This window comes from Trichosurus vulpecula, chromosome 9 (assembly GCF_011100635.1).
Source record: "Trichosurus vulpecula isolate mTriVul1 chromosome 9, mTriVul1.pri, whole genome shotgun sequence".
Classification (NCBI taxonomy): Eukaryota; Metazoa; Chordata; class Mammalia; order Diprotodontia; family Phalangeridae; genus Trichosurus; species Trichosurus vulpecula.
This window is the reverse complement of record NC_050581.1, coordinates 13,654,074-13,672,304: the sequence shown is the minus strand read 5'-3', so window position 1 is coordinate 13,672,304 and position 18,231 is coordinate 13,654,074. Positions and strand designations below refer to the sequence as shown.

The 18,231-nt window shown below is 48.6% G+C and overlaps 1 protein-coding gene across 2 annotated transcripts in view; it reads left to right on the top strand.

The window, feature by feature from the left end:
* The window catches only part of CAPN15 (calpain 15), a 95,945-nt gene extending 78,039 nt beyond the window's left edge, over positions 1-17,906 (top strand). For both annotated transcript variants that reach the window (XM_036738439.1, XM_036738440.1), the window contains exons 3-12: positions 3,388-3,596; positions 4,788-4,971; positions 5,281-5,504; positions 7,356-7,481; positions 7,833-7,985; positions 11,374-11,535; positions 12,098-12,315; positions 13,483-13,649; positions 14,196-14,374; positions 14,641-17,906. In XM_036738439.1, the coding sequence (XP_036594334.1) occupies positions 3,388-3,596; positions 4,788-4,971; positions 5,281-5,504; positions 7,356-7,481; positions 7,833-7,985; positions 11,374-11,535; positions 12,098-12,315; positions 13,483-13,649; positions 14,196-14,374; positions 14,641-14,818 (1,800 nt within the window). In that variant the 3' untranslated portion in view covers positions 14,819-17,906. The remainder of the gene's footprint in view (positions 1-3,387; positions 3,597-4,787; positions 4,972-5,280; positions 5,505-7,355; positions 7,482-7,832; positions 7,986-11,373; positions 11,536-12,097; positions 12,316-13,482; positions 13,650-14,195; positions 14,375-14,640) is intronic.
* Positions 17,907-18,231: the final 325 nt, after the last annotated feature.

Below are 18,231 nucleotides of genomic sequence, written 5' to 3'. Positions count from 1 at the left end.
TTTATAGGCAAGCTTTTTTTTCTTGCCCGAGGACAGAATAAGAGGACAGGTTTAGATTGTGGTAGTGTAGGGATTAGAATTAAACATTAAAAACATTGTTATGAAGAGGCAGACACCAGAATATATTCGTAAGGAAGGTTGCGGTGATTCCAGGAAATGTTCAGGGCAGACAGCTTGCTTGAGATGTTTTCAGAGGGCTTTTGCCTTAAGTTTGAGGGATAGTCTAGATGACTTCCCAAGTCTAGATTTTACTTTATCCCTTTCCCTATTCCATGCTCTCAGGCACTTTGTCCTTGTTCTTTGCACTAAAGGTTGAAGAGGCAGGTTAACCAAGGGTAGGTAGAGTTCAGACCAAATTCCCCAGGGCAAGCAAAGCCTCTTTAAGCCCTGAATCTTATACTTTTCTCTGCCTCTCCCAGTAGAGCAGTCATCATCCCTGCTGCAGCCTTGCTCCCCTCTGGATGAGGGAAGACTCAGCAAAGCTAAGGGTATTATTCTAACGTTATGAATCAGCTTTCACCAGGGAGCAGCCAACCCCTGTCATCTCAGAGAGTTCTCTTTGAAGAACATCAGGCAGCAAAGGGAAGAATGTCCTCACAGTCAGAGTTGGTAGCTGCTGGAACCAAAGACCAAAGAAAAGTATGTAAGTCCCTCTGCAAATCTATACAAAACAAGAATGATTTTCATCTCTTTTAAGTATGGCTTTGCTAAAAGGCCAGTGATGTTAAATTACTTTAAAAGGTCCTTCTAAGGATTTTGAATCTGTGACCCTTACCCCTGAGTTCTTTGAAGGAGAAGCTTCCTTGGAAGCCAGAAGATTAGGGGACAAGTGGGTAGGATGGAGCGCGGCCCAGGGACCCCTTCTTCCTTGTCAGTAGGAAGCAGCCTATAGTTGAAGTCCCCTAGCTCAGGGTAGGAAAGTAGGATGTGACCTTAACAATTGTCATTCCCCTAGCAGGCTGTTAACTGTGGCTGGTCAAGCCACAGGAAATGAAACTATTTTCGTAGTGACAGATTTGGAAATTTTCATTTGGATGTCATCCAGAAATACTATCTTCCTTTCTCTGCCTGCCATTTGATTTCAGACTCCCGTCTTTGCACTGATCACCCCTTGAGTCACACATTTGCAGCTATAAGGAGAACTCATCTTCATCTGATCACTTGTGTCCAAATTCTAATTTTTTGGCTTATGGTGTTGCGGCATAAAGGATAGAGAGCTGGCCTTGGAGCCACGAAACACATGGTTCGAGTCGTACTTCTGGCAGCTACTGGCTGTGTGACCCAAACAAATCACTTAACCTCTCAGTGCCCTTTTAAAAATAGAGTTTGCAGAGAAATTGCTGGCCTACCCTGAGGGTTTCCTTGTCAGTAAAATCACAGGTCCCATTCCTGTCCCTGTCCCTGTCCCCGTCCCCATCCCATACTTATCTTTCTGACTTCCATTCTTTTGCCCAGGCCTCCTACTTGGTGCTTGGCATACGTGATGGGGAGTAGAATCTGTAGCATTGAGGAACAGGCCTGAATGAAAGTCAGGTGAAATGAGCCTGGGAAAATAGGTTGGTGCCAGATTGAATGGCTTTAAAAACTAAGCAGAGCACTTCTGCATTTTATCCTAGAGGAAGGAGTCACTGAAACTTCTTAAGGATATGGGAAAATTAGAAAGAGGGGAAATCATGGTGGTGGGAGGGAAGGTAGGAAATGAAGTTAGTTTTGGATATGTTGCAAAGACTATGGAAGATCAATTGAAGATATCCATCAGGTATTTGGTGATATGGGACTAAAGCTTGGGAGAAACTGTGGCAGGTTAGACAGACAGATAGACAGACAGACAGATAGATAGATCGATCGATCGATCAATCTGGCAGTCACTTGCATAGAGATGATAGTTGAACCCATGGTAGCTGTTGAGATCACTAGAAGTGTCATAAAAACCCAGGAAGAGGAGAGTATTCAGGGATAGGACGCAGTCAACAGTATCAGATGCTTCAGGAAGGTCAAGAGGTAAGAAGACTGACAAGAGGTCATTGGATTTGGCAATTAAGGGATCATTTTTAACCTTGGAGGGAGCAGTTTCAGTTGCATGGTGTAGGAAGACAGATTGCAAAGAGTTAAGTTTGTGGAAGGTAAGAAAGTGAAGGTAATGAGGATAGGCAGTTGTTTCTAGAAGGTCTGTTCTAGAAAACGCTCCTATAAGGCATCTTCTGCTCCAGCTCCACTGCTGCTGCCTTCTTCCAACTTCCTGCTTTGTCTAAGGAAGGAGAGGTCTTCAGGACAGTAGCTTAAAGAGATGGTAGGAACGAGTTGTTTTCTTTGTTGTTGTTGTTTTTTTAAGGATGAAGGAGATTGGAGCATGTGTATAAGCAGCAGGGAAGGAGTCAGTGGATAAGGAGAGACTGAAAATTAATGAGAAAGTGGATGATTGACTGAAGTTGTCTATTTGTGAGCTTGTCAGCTCAGGGAGGAGCTGTAGGGGTATAGGAGCGAGGGCATAGAGTGGAAGAGTTGGTATTTGCAAAGAAAAGGGTCACTTTTTCCTCCAACGTTGGAGCAAAGGGGGAGAGAGTGAGAGTTGATGTAGAAGTGATCTGGAAAAAAAAGTGATCTGAAGTATAGACTTAAGGAGAAAAGTGAGCTTTAGGAAGGATGGCCTCAATATTTTCAGGGAAATATAAGGCCTTGGGGAAAGGCTGAGAGAGGTGAGGAGAGGAAGTGGTTTAGATAGGTTGGGAGAAAAGAATACCAAGAACCAATGTTGAATATCAAAGTCTTTCTCTCCCAATATTCCCTCTATGAAATGGAGATGTGACTTGCCATGTAAGGAAAATTAGTTTAGGGCAAGGCCTGCTGGAATACCTCCAAGATTACTTTGTACCTGAGATAAGAACTTAACAAGTAGCATAGTAACTTCAGGCTAGTCATTTAATATTTCTGCATCTTAGTTCTACATCTGAAAAATAGAAAATTATTACTTGTAGTATTGTTGCACTTAGGTGGGATTGTGGGTATGACACTGCTTTGGAAAGTATAAAGCTGTATAAATACGAGCAATTATTGTTTTGAACCATCCCGCAGCCATTTTTTTGTTTCAAAGTTCCTACTGACTGCTTCTCAAGTGGTAAGTGATGGCAACCTCCTCAGGACATGCATAAGCTCTGAGGGGGGATGCCTGCTTCCTCTCTGTCCCACCTTCCTTAATCCCCCTCCCAGTATCCCAGGGCTGAGATACTACCTAGACAAAAGAGGAGATAAATTCAAGATACTGTTGGGCAGAGGCTGCTTTGCTTCCCAGGACATGACACCTAGCGTCAGGTCTTACTGTGGATTCTGGTACCTAATACTGCTAGCCCCTGAGGGTAGTTTGGGTTTTGTTTTGTTTTTTCTTCTTAGAACAAAGTGAACTTTGTGGATGACAGCTTCCCCCCTGGTCCTGAGTCTGTGGGCTTCCCTGAAGGGGACAGTGTCCAGCAGCGGGTAAAGCAGTGGTTACGACCTCACGAAATCAACTGTAGCATTTTCAAGGACCAGACAGTCGGTTGGTCAGTGTTTCGGACACCCCGGCCCTCTGACATCCTGCAGGGGCTCCTGGGGAACTGCTGGTAAGGAATCACCTCCTCGGATGGTCCTTGGCAGTGGAGAGGGATGCTAGTGCTGTCTGTTCCCAACCCTCAAGGTGAAATGGATCTTTCTTGCTACATTAGCCTCAAGGTTTGTCAGGGTTTGTGATCCTGTGAGATGAATTATCAAGTGTTAAAGAAGCAAGGAAATCAAGATAGCTTTTGCTGGGAAGCTGGGATCCCCCATGCTGGAGGTGATCTTCCTGCTGGCATTGGAGGGAGGATCCACTTCCTTTACATTACAGTGAAGAAGATAGTCACACTCACCAGTAATCTGATTCCTACCCAGCTCACCCAATAACAGTCTCCCATTGGGAGGAACCGGCTTCATCGTCTCTTAGTCTTGAAGTAGGGTGGGGTAAGAAGCACTTGGGAGTCCTGGCTCTGAGACCTTGCACAAGGTTTTTGACCACTCCAGGACTCAGTTTCCCCTTCTATAAAATGAGGGGAATTGGATGATCTCGAACATCCCTTCCGCTTCTGGCATGTTATGATTCTAGTCTGCAAGCTGGAGGGTGTTCTTTCCTAGAGCCTGTCATCTCCTCACCCTTGAAGACTTGCTTGAAAAGGACCCAGAGCCTTGTTCTGGATGGAATGACTGTGGCTCTAGGGGCTGTGTGTAGCTCCACAGCCTCTGGAGTTCAGTTGACTCCTGAATTCCTAGTCTGAAGAAGGAGGGGTTCTTAACCTATGGGCTGTGAACCTAAGAGATCTGTGGATAAATAGATGTCAGGGGATCCCTGAATTTGGATGGAAAAACAGTTACATCTTTATTTCCACTAATCTCTAACTGAAATTTAGCACTTCCTTCAATTAAGAATGTCTTTTAAAAAATCTTATTCTGAGTAGAGGTCCTCTCTAGGTTCCACCAGACAACCAAAGGGGTCCATGATTCAAAAAAGGTTAAGAACTCCTGGACTAGTGAGTGAAATAGGGGGTGCTGTGGTTTGATCTGAAGAGCCCCCTTGCTTCCGTCTCCTCCATAACCCACCTACTCAGACAGTGGACAGGGCCTGCTCCTATCCTTGGACATGGAGAACTGGTTCAGGCTGGGGAGAAGGTATGTGCCTGAGGCTGGAATAGTCAGGGTTCTGTATTCTGAGGGACAAGGAGTGGGCTAGACAGGGTGTGGTGGCTCGGGGTGATCTGGCTTGAGTCATTCCCTTTTGACAGGTTCCTCAGTGCCCTGGCAGTGTTGGCTGAGCGCCCAGAGCTGGTAGAGCGGGTGATGATCACCCGTACTCTCTGTCCAGAAGGGGCATACCAGGTTCGGCTGTGCAAGGATGGCACATGGACCACAGTGCTGGTTGATGACATGCTGCCCTGTGACGAGTGTGGGTACCTTCTCTTCTCTCAGGTCAGTGCCCCTGTCCTTTCCCTCTCCTGCCAGGCCACTGGGCTCTTACAAGCAGAGAGGGCTTCAGAGGTCAAGATACTAAGCATAAAGAAGCTCAAAGGGCCATCAAGAAGGGCCTGTCACTCACTGGGCAGGAGGTAGCAGAAAGGGCAGGTGAATATAATCTTTGGAGGCAAGCACTGGCGGTCTTGTGGCTGCCAATTGGATGTGGATTCTTTAGGGTTAGGGGAGCATGGTTCATAGAGGGGAAGCCAACACTTTAGCCCCTGCTATACCATTAAAGTCCTTTACACTCATCTTTCTATTCAGGCCCAGCGGAAACAACTGTGGGTTGCTCTCATGGAGAAGGCTCTGGCCAAGCTGCATGGCTCGTACTTTGCCCTCCAGGCTGGGCGTGCCATCGAAGGCCTGGCCACACTCACTGGTGCCCCCTGCGAGAGTCTGATGCTGCAGGTCAGCTCCACTAACCCCCGGGAGGAGCCCATTGACACTGACCTCATCTGGGCCAAAATGCTGAGTTCTAAGGAGGCTGGGTAAGAGGAGGTGGGAGGGGCTGGGTCTCAGCAGTCAGAAAAGTTGGGAGGAGAGGAAAGGGGACACAAGACAGTAGGCCCTCCCTGACTGTGAGAAGCTATAGTGACCACCCCCAAGATCTAGAAATCTGAGTGTGGCAGGCATTTTATGAGCTTTGGCAAGATGCCCCTTGGACCTAGCTTTTTTTTTTTTTAAGGAGAGTTACTTTGCTTTATTTGTGTTCTTAATACATTAATAATATGTTTTCAACTGCACTGAAGAAACAGATCAAGGGGAGGTTTTAGAAAGAGCCAGTAGTGCATACCCAGGAGCCAAAACAAGGGTTTCCCCAGCTGGAAGATTGCCCTACAACCAGAATGTGGGCTTAACAGAGCCCCTAGACTGGAGGTGGGGGGTTGGGGAAACTGACATTGCTTTAAAACCATTGATGGCCCCCCCCAAGTAGACAGAGGTCAGATTACCTCACTGGAGACTGTGGGACTCGGGCTTTGCCAGGGCAGCACGAAGGACACGGGCTGATGCCCATAATGTGATGGGATCAACAGGCTTCTCTTTCAAGGAGCAATGGTGATTTTATGGTCTTTATACCCATTCCAGTCTGTGAAATTTCAAGATAAAATGCAGCAAGTTCTCATATGATGAGTTTGCAGAAAGCAAAAAGGGAAGAGCAGAGTCAAACATTCCCCTTAACATAGGGGGCCACCTTTGGGCAGCCTTCCAGTCACTTACTTTAGTAAGCATCTGGTAGCGGTTTCTACCTAATTTGTCAGGGAGTTGAGACACTTGGATTGGATTTAGTTCCTCTTCCTCCTGGTGATATGTAGAGAATTAGTTCTTCTATCCCTCAGGGCCTCAGTTCTGCCACCTGCAAAGTGTTGAGAGGAGCAATCTCTGGCTCCTTGCTTGAGGGGTCCTGGGAGCATGTAGCCCTTCCTGCTGCCTAGAAAAGAGTTGGAAACTAAATTTTCTGATCCTCCCTGTAATGTTTCCAATGTGAGCCAGAACAAATTACATAGCTTCTTCAGCATTTGACTTTCTTTGACTATAAAATATGGAGGAACTTGCTTTTGTTGAAGTATTGAAGGACTTCAATGACAGATATTTGTACCAATCCACACATCCAGGGAGAATGGTCCAGTAGGGGCATATTCTACTTGAGTACCACCACTACTGTTGTCTCCCACTTTCTTGCTTTGTGCCCTTCCCAAACAGGTTTGGACTTGGAATCATATAGCCCTGGGAACTGTCTTGGGCACGAAACTAGCTTCATGGCTACAATATAACTAGTGCTACCTTCTGGATTGGGGTTAAGGGACCTGAACAACAGTGATCTCTGGGAATCTATGGGGGCCACCTCTAGTCACCCTAGGGTTGGAGACTGTATAAAAGGATTCCTCAGAGTTCTCCTACTGAATCTGGAGGTTGGCAGTCTTCATTCTAGAAACTCTGGAGGTTAACAGTGAATCTTAGAAAACCATCTGAGAGGTTGGGAAAACAGCAGCTGTTATGCCCAGCTTGTCTCATAGGAGTTAAGTTGCCTTTTTTGGAACTTGTGCCCATAACAAGTGCCACCCATAGACCACAGAGTACTGTCTCAATGTTGAGATTACTATACAAATGGCTGCATCTTGTGGAATAGTACAGCATCAGAAAGCCTTCTTTTTGGTGCCTTCTTGGGGCTGGAGGAAGGTAGAACAACTCCCACTTTGGAGGTGAGAGAGCTCTTGGTTCCTGGGCCTGTAGTCCCACTACTGCAGTGGAGCAGGGGACTTGGCACTCTGAGCCACCCTGTCCTGGCTGAACCTGGCACTTCCCCGTCAGCATGGGCTGTGCTGTGTCCCTGCTTATAGGTTCCTTATGGGTGCTTCTTGCGGAGGGGGTAACATGAAGGTAGATGATGCCGCGTATGAGAGCATGGGCCTCCGCCCCCGCCACGCTTACTCCATTCTGGATGTCCGAGATGTCCAGGGCTTCAGGTGAGCACATCAGGGGACCCTGACCCTGCCTTATGAGGAAAGAAATGGCAAAAACCAAGCAAAACCCCATGAGCCTAAGCCTCTAGAGGGAGCCTGAAGGGGCTAGAGCTTCTGGAGTACTGAAGGCCTCCTAAATTCTATCACCACGGAGCAGGGAGGGGGAAAGGAGCTCATTCTCTAAACTGTCCTGAAGACCAGAGGGTACAAGTGTGCTCTCTGAAATAGCCTGTCTCTAGAGCCTAAGACTTTTAATAACTGATGACAGCTTCTCAAGACCTGCTGCCAGGGGGTGAGTGTCTCAGGTGGCCAACAGTCCAGCAGTCCTCATCTGTTACATTCTGTCTGCTGCAGGCTCCTCCGACTTCGGAACCCTTGGGGGCGATTCTCCTGGAATGGCAGCTGGTCAGATGAATGGCCTCACTGGCCTGGGCACCTGCGCCATGATCTGATGCCCCATGGCAGCAGTGAGGGGGTCTTCTGGATGGAGTACAGTGACTTCATGAGGTGAGATAAAACTGCTGAGATAAAGGAAATTTATGTCAGATTGAGCTGGATGACACAAGGGTGCTGTAGAGCTTAGGAATCGTTATCTTGAGAATGGCCAAGCACATCTCCATTACTTGTGCATTGCCCAGGATTTGGGGGTAAGGGATTAGTGTAGGTGCTTACTAAATATTTTATTGAATTGGCTAAATTGAAACAAAACCTTGGGGAAGCCTCCTGTTGTCTGTGGAACAGGTTTGTACCCCATCTGAGGAGTAAAGGCCTACACGCTCCCAGAAGACTTCCCCTGTCTTTGAACTGGGCTGAACACTCAGCAGCAGCAGCAGCTTTTGACTAGAGACTTGAACTGTGATTCAGGATGACCATGGCTACCAGTCTTCCTGTTTGACCAATGAAAGTAACACTTCCTGCCCTTTCCCTTCTGCCTACCCTTAGAGCCTTGTGAAGGAACGAGTGCCCAGATTGCTTATCAGAGCCCTTTGTGAAAGGTTGCCTCATACGTCTGGTGCAGAGGGTGCCAGGGAATGGATAGACCCAAGGTTGTCCTGAGGTGGGATCAGGATTGGAAGCTATATCTTACTGGGTAATTTGGGGACCTTGGTCTCCACAGAGCATCTTTCAGTCAGAGCAGCATGTCCTGGCCCAAGGTCCAAGGCTTGCCTGCTTCATGTCCCTTTGGAGTTTTGTGAATTCTGTGGGCCAGAGCTGTTTCCTCTAAGGGTTCATGTTTGTACAGCATACTGGTGCTAATACAGATGTTGAGTTGCTGAGAGGAGTGCCTCCCTCCAAGAGAGCTAGCGGTGCCACAGGAGGAACCAGCCAAGCCATGCTGGTAGCCTCCCTCCTTGGGGCAAAAGCTGATAGCTGGAGTGGGAAGTCCAGGCCTTTAAGGTCTTGGACACAGAAGAGAACAGTGGGCATTCTGGAGGTGGGAGAGGGTTGGAGGACTCCCATCTTGGTGGAAGGCCAGGTGTTTGCTTCGCCAAAGGCTGGTTCATATGACTGGGTGGGGCCCGTTGGCACCTACACAGCAGTGATGTTAAAGGCGTGAGTTGAGACCCTGGATCTATCGAGGCCAGGCAGTAGATTCCAGATCAGAGTGACTGGATTATTATGTTTCCAGCTTTTGGAAGCTCTGACTCAGTAGGACACCAGAGTGAAGAATGTGAGAGCTTCATGTTCCCAGTGTGGGGTGAAAGGGGAGCAAGGGACCGTTAGGCTGTTTCTTGATCCATGCAAATGAGGAGCTCTGTTTTCCCTAGGGTAGGAAAACATGGGCCTCTGAACTACAGGCCACCAGATGGGCAAGTCTAGATAATGAATCGGGGGCACCTGGCAGAAGTTCTCTCCCTCCCCATCCCCCATGAGGCTTATACATGGGATCCTTGCACCACCTGGTGGTGAATGGCAGCATCTGCAAGGGTCAAGAAAAACCCAGATTGATTGGGCACCTGCTCTCTACAGGAGCCTAGGCTTGGAGCTGGTGGGATAGAGAAAAACAGGTAAGGATGTGGCCTAGCTCCTGCCTTCCTGTATCTTAAAGTCTAGTGGGAGGCACAAATTCTCCACCTTGGCATGTAATACTTTTTACAGCCTGGTTCTAGGCTACCTTTCCAGACTTATTTCGCATTGTTCTTGTCCACATATTCTGGGTTCTAGCCAGTGTTCTTCCACCTGCTGTTTCTTAAACCCTTAATAGTCTATCCGTCTCTAGCCCCCATACATGGGATGCACTCCTTTCTCCACCTCTTTCAATCCCTAGATTCTCTTAAAGGATCAGCTGCTGAGACCCCTCCCCCTCCCCCTCCCCATCTCTCTGTTATTGCCCTTCTCCCCTATTACCTTGTGTTTACTAATGGGGTCACAGGTCCCATTATAATGAGTGTAAGCTCCTCAAGGGCAAGAGTTGGTTTTCATTTTTGTTTGGAGAGCTCCAGCACAGTGTCTGTACTTAACTAATGCTTGAGATTGAGAAAGAGAGTTCTAGGCCTAGCTTCTTAGCAGTGCCCAGCAGGGTTAGGTGCTTTTGAGAAGACAGGAGGGAGGAAAGGGACATGATCCTTGCCATGAGAAAGCTGAGAACTTATTTGAGGAGTGGAAGCAAAAGCACAGGAACAGAAATTAGCCTGGCATATTCAAGAAGCAGGGCAGACACTGGCTGGGTTGGAAACAGAGAGAGAAGGCAGTGGCGGGAAGAGACAGAGACACAGAGAGAGAGACAGAGAAGATGGGTCAGCTGGGTTGTGGAATCTGGAGGAAAGAATTTTGCCCCTGGAATCACAAGACCTGAGAGAGTTTGAATTCCACGTCTGACATTTCCTAAGTGCATGACTGCAAGTGACTTCTTTTTCGGGTAGGAGCTGAACTGTATGGCCACCCAGGTTCCTACCAACTTTGAAATTGGGAGCGGTGGGAGATTTCTTATTTTTTGACTAGCAAGCCCCTTAACTTCCTTCCGCCTCAGTTTCTTCATCTGCAGAATCAAGGTCAGACTACCCAACTCTATAGAGGACAAAGTGCTTTGTAAACCTTAAAATACTATATAAACATGAATTAGGATACATGGGGAAGGCTAGGTTATAAAGGGTCTTGAAAACTAGACTGAGGAATTTGCACTTGGAAAGCCATTGAAGGTTTAAGTGGAATGAATAAGTGAGTGAATGAATGAAAAAGCATTTATTAAGTGTTTACTATACACAAAACACTGTGCTGAACCCTGGGAGTACAAATAAAAAAAAGAGAGACAATCCTGGCCCTCAAGAACCTTACTTTCTGATAGGAAGAGACAACACATACGTGAACATGCTTATCCGAGGAGGGGTTTTTTGATTTGGAAAGTCGTAAGAACACCTTTTGGAGCCTTTGGGGAATAGATTGATATGCTCTTTATAGTAGCAAGAGTTGTGTTGATTTGATTGCTTACAGAACTAGAAGGGGGATGGGGGAGGGGTGCAAGAACTGAAGGTATGCATGAGAAATTAAATTGGCAACACGTGCAAGATTGATTGGAGGCCTCTTCACTAGGTAGGAGGCTGTTATCCTGGTATGAAGTGATAAAGGCTTGGATTAGACTGGTAGCAGGTAGAATGGAGAAGAAAGCGCAGATCTAAGGCCTCAGTATTATGAGGGCTCCTGCTTCCCAGGGAATAAGGGGTCTCTGTGGATGGCATTGTCAAGAACCTCTAGGCTGCCCTCTCCAGATTTTCTGAAGAGCCTGAGCTCTGATGGGGAGCCTGGAACCTAGAGAAGTGAGCTATACCATTATCCCCGTGGAGGAAAGGCCAAAGATCTTTGTGGTTTTACTGTCAAGTCTTGTACAGTGAGTTGTATGGTCAACAGATTAGCCCCTAGATGATTTTGCCTTCTCATCTCACCCTCCTTTCTGCAGGTACTTTGATTCTGTTGATATTTGCAAGATCCACTCTGACTGGCATGAAGTGCGGGTGCAGGGTGCTTTCCCCAATAAGGCAAGCGGGCCCATCATGGTGACCTCCCTGACTGTGCTAGAACGAGCCACCCTGGAGTTTGCTCTCTTCCAGGAGGGGAGCAGGTAGGTGTCAGGCCAGGTAGTGTGGAGGGAGTTCAAGGGTCACCGGGGAACTGCTCTGGAGACATTCTGTATTCCTGCTTCTGTTAACACTACTTACCCCTCCTCAGGGTTACCATATACAACTCCTATACAACTGAGACTAATAGCTTAAGAGTAGGGTGAGAATGTAGGAAAGTGGAAAGACTTCAGATCTTGGCCACCTTTGATTTGATTTTTGCGTGAAAATTTGGGAGATAAAAGTTAGGGTATCTAGAAAGACTTCAGGATAGGAGAAAATATTGAGAGTAGCCAGCAGATAGTAGAATGAGCTCTGCTCTGGGCTCCTGGGATATACCAGGATGCCTCTAAGGCACAGCAAGTCCGGTTTGGTGAGGCATTCTGGGTGGATTTACCTGCAAGATTTCTTCCTCAGTGTGGGTAGCATCATTATAACCATCCCTACATTATGACCTTTTAATCAGCCCTAGTTTGCCTCTCCCCAAACCCTGTAGTATGGCATTCTCCCCAGGGCAGATGAGGATTAGGATCCTGACCAGAGCCTCCCCTCCCTACCCCATTGCAGACGATCAGACACTGTTGACAGCCATCTCCTGGACCTTTGCATCATGGTATTCAGAGCGACCTTCAGCAGCGGGAATAAGCTAAGCTTGGGCCGACTCCTGGCCCACAGCAAACGGGCAGTGAAGAAGTTTGTGAACTGTGATGTGATGCTAGAGCCAGGGGAGTATGCAGTTGTGTGCTGTGCCTTCAACCACTGGAGCCCTGCCTCAACAGCTCAGGGTAAGGACTGGCCTTGGGCAGCCTCCCACCCCGTCAACAACAGCAGCTCACCTTCTGATGTGACCTGGGCAAGCTCAGGCACAAAGCAGCCAGGAAGGGGGCATTGGGTGATGCGGGCAAGGGAACAGAGAAGACATGACAAGAACCTGTCAGCCAGATATAAATACATGGTGACTGGGGGACCTTGGTCAAATGATTTAACTCATCTGCAACTTAGTTTCCTCTTTTGTAAAATAAAGTAGTTAGACCAGTTGGTCTCATAGGGTCCCTTCTAGTTTGAAAATTCCGTGATTTTTTTGAGGGAAATCCATGTGGGTTTGAATCTAGCTTTGCTTCTCACTAGCTTCATGCCCTTGGGCAAATCATATCCTCTTGAGTTTGTAACATAGAAATATTAATATTTTCACTGCCTCTCTTGCTCTTTAAACCATAAAGTATTATATAAATGTGAGCTAAAATCGTGGTGATATAATGAGCATCTCCCATGTGTCGGATCCTATGTTGAATGCTGCGTGAGGATTCAAAGGATGGTAGAAACCCATTGTAGCCCACTTAGAGGACCCTGGTTAGACCAGGGGACATAGGATATGTGAAAATACCTACTGGTCCAAATAACAGGATTTTTTAAACTGCCACCTTGCCAGCCACCCTTGTATCTATCTGCCTAGAAGTTTCTAGAGTGATCAAAGCCAAGGACCCAGAGCATGACCTCTTAGCATAGACAGCCTTCCTCAAAGAAATGTAGGTGACCTCTAGGGTCCTTTCTAGGCTTCAAGCTGTGATTGGAGGTGTTTGAGATCCGGAGTACTAATCTTGTCTGAGGGGCTATTAGGATGCCTGATAGGTGTCCAAGAAAGGGGAGTGAGGTGAGCTCTTCAGCATGGGATGCTTTAGGCTCAGGGTCCCAGCTGGAGTGGGCCAAGGTGGAAAGAAATTCTTTGAGAGAATCTGGGATCTCTCTTTCTTTTTAGAGACGCTACTCCCTTTGCTTCCCTTTTATTCCAGCAGAGTAGATGGACTTAGGGAAGGGGAACAAGGAGACTTTGACCATGAGAACTGAATACATCCCCAGCACTAGATAGGGAAGTATACATATGCAGGGGATGGAGAAGCTGCAATGTCTGCCTTCACTCAGGCCTCTCCCCTCACTGCTTTACCCCTGCCCAGTTTCCAGCCCGACAGGAGGAGTAGGGCGCAGTGCCCCAGAACCTCCTGGGCACATATTGGCTATCTACAGCTCGAGACTGGTCATGGTGGAGCAGATTGAAGCCCAGCCCACCACCCTGGCCGATGCCATCATCCTCCTGACCGAAAACAAGGGCGAAAGACATGAGGTAGGTACTAGGTGCAGGGAGGGAAAGAGGAAGCGCTCCAGAACTGGACCAGGGCTGTCTGTCCTTCCACCATTAACGGTGGGCTTCCTTGCCTCTCTTCCTGCCTTAGTAAGGCAGACGGCTGGCTCCCTCCAAGGACCTCAGGGGCACCTTCTCCTCCATGGGTGATGTCTGTGATGGGCACTGGGGAGTGGATGGACCTGGTTTTAAATCCAGGCTCTGATCCTTCCAAGCTATGTCACTCCCTTCTTTGGGCCTCAGTTTACTTATCTGGAGGGTTAGGAAGTAAGACTAGATGGTGGTCTAAACTCTTTTCTTGGTCCTTACTTTCTCTGGGTCTGCTCTTCCTGGATGCAGCTCTTCAGAAGGCCAGTAGAGGGCACTGGCTGAATAGCTTGTAGACTTGGGTGGTCCCTGCAGAGCCAGAGCTGCCCAGGCACCAGCTTCACCATCCTCTCTTCTTCTGTCATTTGTTGGGGGATGGGGTGTAGGGAGGAGAGGAAGACTCACTAATATGGGAGAAATGCCATCCTTCCTTTGCCCTAGGGCCGGGAGGGCATGACCTGCTACTACCTGACACATGGCTGGGCAGGCCTGATTGTGGTCGTAGAGAACCGTCATCCCAAGTCCTACCTGCATGTGCAATGCGACTGTACCGACAGCTTCAATGTAGTCTCCACCCGAGGCAGCCTCAAGACCCAGGACAGTGTCCCACCCCTACACAGGTGAGGCCTCGCTGGCTGCCAGCATCCTCTTAAACCTTGGCCCCTTCCCTGAACAGGAGACTTCCTGGGGAGAGAGGTTATGGATGAAGACAAGGAGGGTACTTTCCAGGCTTATTTCCTAGTATCCTCAATGGGTTCCTTTTCCTAGCCTCTCATCTTCAAAGCAAACTCTGGGCACTGTCGGCCCCTGGTGCCAACATGACAAGGATGAGGGCAGGAATTTCCTCCATTCTATCTGGCTACATCACCTGCTCCTTCTCCTTCAGGCAGGTGCTGGTGATCCTATCCCAGCTGGAGGGGAATGCCGGCTTCTCCATCACACACCGCCTGGCACATCGAAAGGCTGCCCAGGCCTTCCTCAACGATTGGATGTCCACCAAAGGGACCCACAATCCTCTGCTCACATCTGAGGTTGCTGGGCTCCATGGTCCCCGGCCCCTATGACCCATGTTCTGCCCTCCTAGGGGCACCTCACTTTCCACCCCCCATCCCAGCCTCTCCTCGTTTCATGCCTTCTCAGTTTGTTTAGGTTCCCAGCCCCTTCTGCTCTTCACACAGCAGAACCCACCAATCTCCTGACCTCTCTCTGTTCCCATTCCCTCACCCACAGCCACACCCTCGTCTTCTTGATTACTCTAAGGTTTCTTCTGGAGTCTCTGCCTTGGAGCCAGCACACCTGAAGTGAAGCCTCATGCCCTGGGTCTTTCTTTCCTGTTTCTGCCCTAGAGTGGATTGGGAGAGATCAGACTAACTGGGCTTGGGATTCCTATCACTTCCCCTCCCCCTAGTTGCATGCACTTTATGAGGGAGACTCGGAAGATGTAGGGGGCAGGGACTTAACAATGCTTGAACCTTAGAAATCTCAGGATCCCCACCTAAGGGACATCATCCTGTAGCCTGAAGTGGGCATTACCAACCTCCTGATTCTGACATCCTCCTGCTTCTACCGAGTGGAGAGCTGAAGGTGGCTGGCCCCAGAGGCATGACGTGGTGAGCCCTCATGGTCCAGGATCCAGCCATGGCATCAGCTTCTGCAAAACAAAATACCTCTAATGAAGACACTGCTTTGTCTCCACTGTGGCCAATCCCTGGGAAGCTGCCAGAGATCTAGCTGGGTGCAGAAAAGGAGATGAGGGCCAGGGGTCAAGAGTGGGTTGGAGGAGCTATGCCTCTGAGCCCCTCTTCTAGTTTATTCTGTCAGGAGAATTTGACGGTCCTTCCCCTTGAAAATTTTAGCCAGGATTTCAAACCGCAAAACCAAAATACTCATGGGGGCAGGATTGGAGGCATTTCAGCATTTATGGAAGGAAGGCTTCCAGCGGAGGTACCTGGCTCAGAGCTTTCAGGTCCAAGTTCACTTCTTCCTTCCCCTTACCTGGTTCATCTCCTTTCAGGGATACAGCAACCATCTCCCTCTTCCCATTTCCCAACCTCACCCAGGTAATGGGGACCTACTACCCCAGTTTGAGGGACGAGGGTCCTGAAGGATCCTGGTTTTTCACATGCTTTGTGGGGAGGGTTTGTCAGCAGCTGAGCAGGAAGACAGAAGCTAGGCCCAGAACTGTGTTTTGAAACTTTTAATAAGACAGAACAAAATTATATCTAAAGGAGATGGGAATAAAAAATGGGGAGTCCAAAGGCCTGGATTTCAACAGAAGGTCCTCTCTCGCTTCTCCTCATGACCCCTTTCCTCCCATCCCCACCAATGATACTATGCAACTCCTAGAGAGAGCAGTGCTAGGATAGAAGCCATGCCCTGAAGGCGGAGAGACAGGGCCTCCCTTCTGCTCCCACCTTCCGTGAGGTGGGAAGAGGCTGCAATGGCAGGGAATTTCACTTTGGCCCCTTCATGGTAGTTATAACTATTCTGGTCCAGCTTGACCTTGGGTGGGGTGGGGGGGAAATGTCTGTAGGATCCCCAAGGGGCCACGCTGCCAATTTCGGATCATTTTGTTTTTAATGAAATCCCTTCCCAAACCTTTAAGCAAACTCTTCTGCCTTGTAAGCCCAGAATGTTAGGGCTGACAAGTTTGTTCTGACCTCCTGGGGAAAGGGGTGGGATGGAATGGTAGATCTGTCTCAACTCTGGCCCCAGAGGCTCTTGGTGTGATGGATATCTGTTCAGTGTGGTCCTGGGATCAGTGAGTTCCAGTCCATCCCAGGCTTTCCCCCCGGCCCACAACATTGGCTGCCCAAGGCTGCAGCCACTAGTGCCAGGCCTGTCTCTAGCTCAGAACAACCTGCCATCCCAGAGTAACAGGGCCATCATTGTCCTAACCCCCATTCTGATTCCTGGAGGGTTTGGAGGACCCTCGAAACCCATCTCCTTTTTGGAAACACAAAATAGATAGGGTCACCAGTCCCATGAGGTTTAAAGTTTTGTACTAAGGGAAACTAGCACTTGCAAAAACTAGCATCCCTCCCTCCACAACTCCATAGGTGCTAAGTTTTTAAACCCAGGGCCCTCTCTGGGTGTTGTACCCCAGCAGCAGGAGTAAATGAAAGTCCAGTTTGAGTCATTGTTCCCACTTGGCTCTGGCTCCAACTGAGACCAGCCAGCTGGTATCCCGTTGGGCAGGGGCCTGATTTAGTGCCAGGCTCAACAAAGACTTCAGAATAATAATTCAGGTTTCAGAAAAGTACTAAGTAGAAGCATGTCACAGTGTAGCATAGCTCCCAGCTTCATGCATTTGGATATCCCCCAGGTCAAATCCCATCTTCACCACCTAGCCAGCAGCCAATCCCGGTGCCAGGTCGTTAGCCTGGTACACACATTAGTCTTGTCCCCAGCATCCATTTTGCAGAGGGCCTTTTGCTATCATTAGGTTACCAAATCCTCTCTCATATACTCAAGCCCCAGCTCTTTTTTCGGAAGCCCAGGGTGAAAATCCAGCCTCTGGGGTGGGGGTGGGGATAGAGTCTCAGACTCGGGGGCCCAAGTGGCTGGTAGTGCCCCAGTAATTGCTTTCCCCACCACCCTCCCTATTCCTGTCCCCCGAGATGTACCCTTTCCCCGCCCAGCATTCCCTGTGCCCCCAATCCCAGAGCGGGGTACAGCAATGGGATGTTTAATTCCTTGGTGTCTGTTTTGTGAATGTCTGAGCCCGGGCTCCCTGCGGGAGGGAAGAAGGGGAAGGAGGCTCACCAATCCTGGGAGCTCCTGCCTCTGGCCCTCCCGCAGGACCCCACCTCTGCACTGCCTCATCAGACCTGCTGCCCCCTCCCCTGGCAGCGGGGAGCCAAGCTCATCCAACCCTTTGTTTCTGTGGTTCCCTTTTTTTAAAAAAAAATCTATCAAAAAATATCTAAAACACTATAATCTGCCCTTCCTCTTCTCCTTTTTATTTCCTTTTATTCTCTCTGAGCTGTGAATATTTTTAACCCTGTACATACTGTCCAGCTCTTATGAAACATAGGCTATTTTGTCAATTGTAAATCAGAACTGTAATCCCTGTATGATACGAATTCTCCATGGGTGGTTTTCAGACTCAGGCTCCAATGGACCAAATAAAAAGTTTTGTTTTTTAATGAACTTCCTGGAGTCCGCTCTTCTCTTCACTGCCACCCCAACTTGAGATTTCCTCCTATCACTAGTGCTGGACAGAACAGCCCATGTGGTAAGAAGGAAGGAGACAAGACTTGCGAGGTCTCAGAGCCCTCCCAGAGCCCATTTCTGCCAGGGATATCTTGAGCCTCTCAGAGAAAGCTCCTGATCCAGAGACTGGGCCTAAGAACCTCTCGCATCACACCCAGGACCTCTGGGTATTCTAATGGCCTGAACGTGGAATCAGCAAGGCTGGGTTTGAATCCTGCCCTTCACCCATGACCCTGGACCAGTCACAGCCTTTCTTACTTTT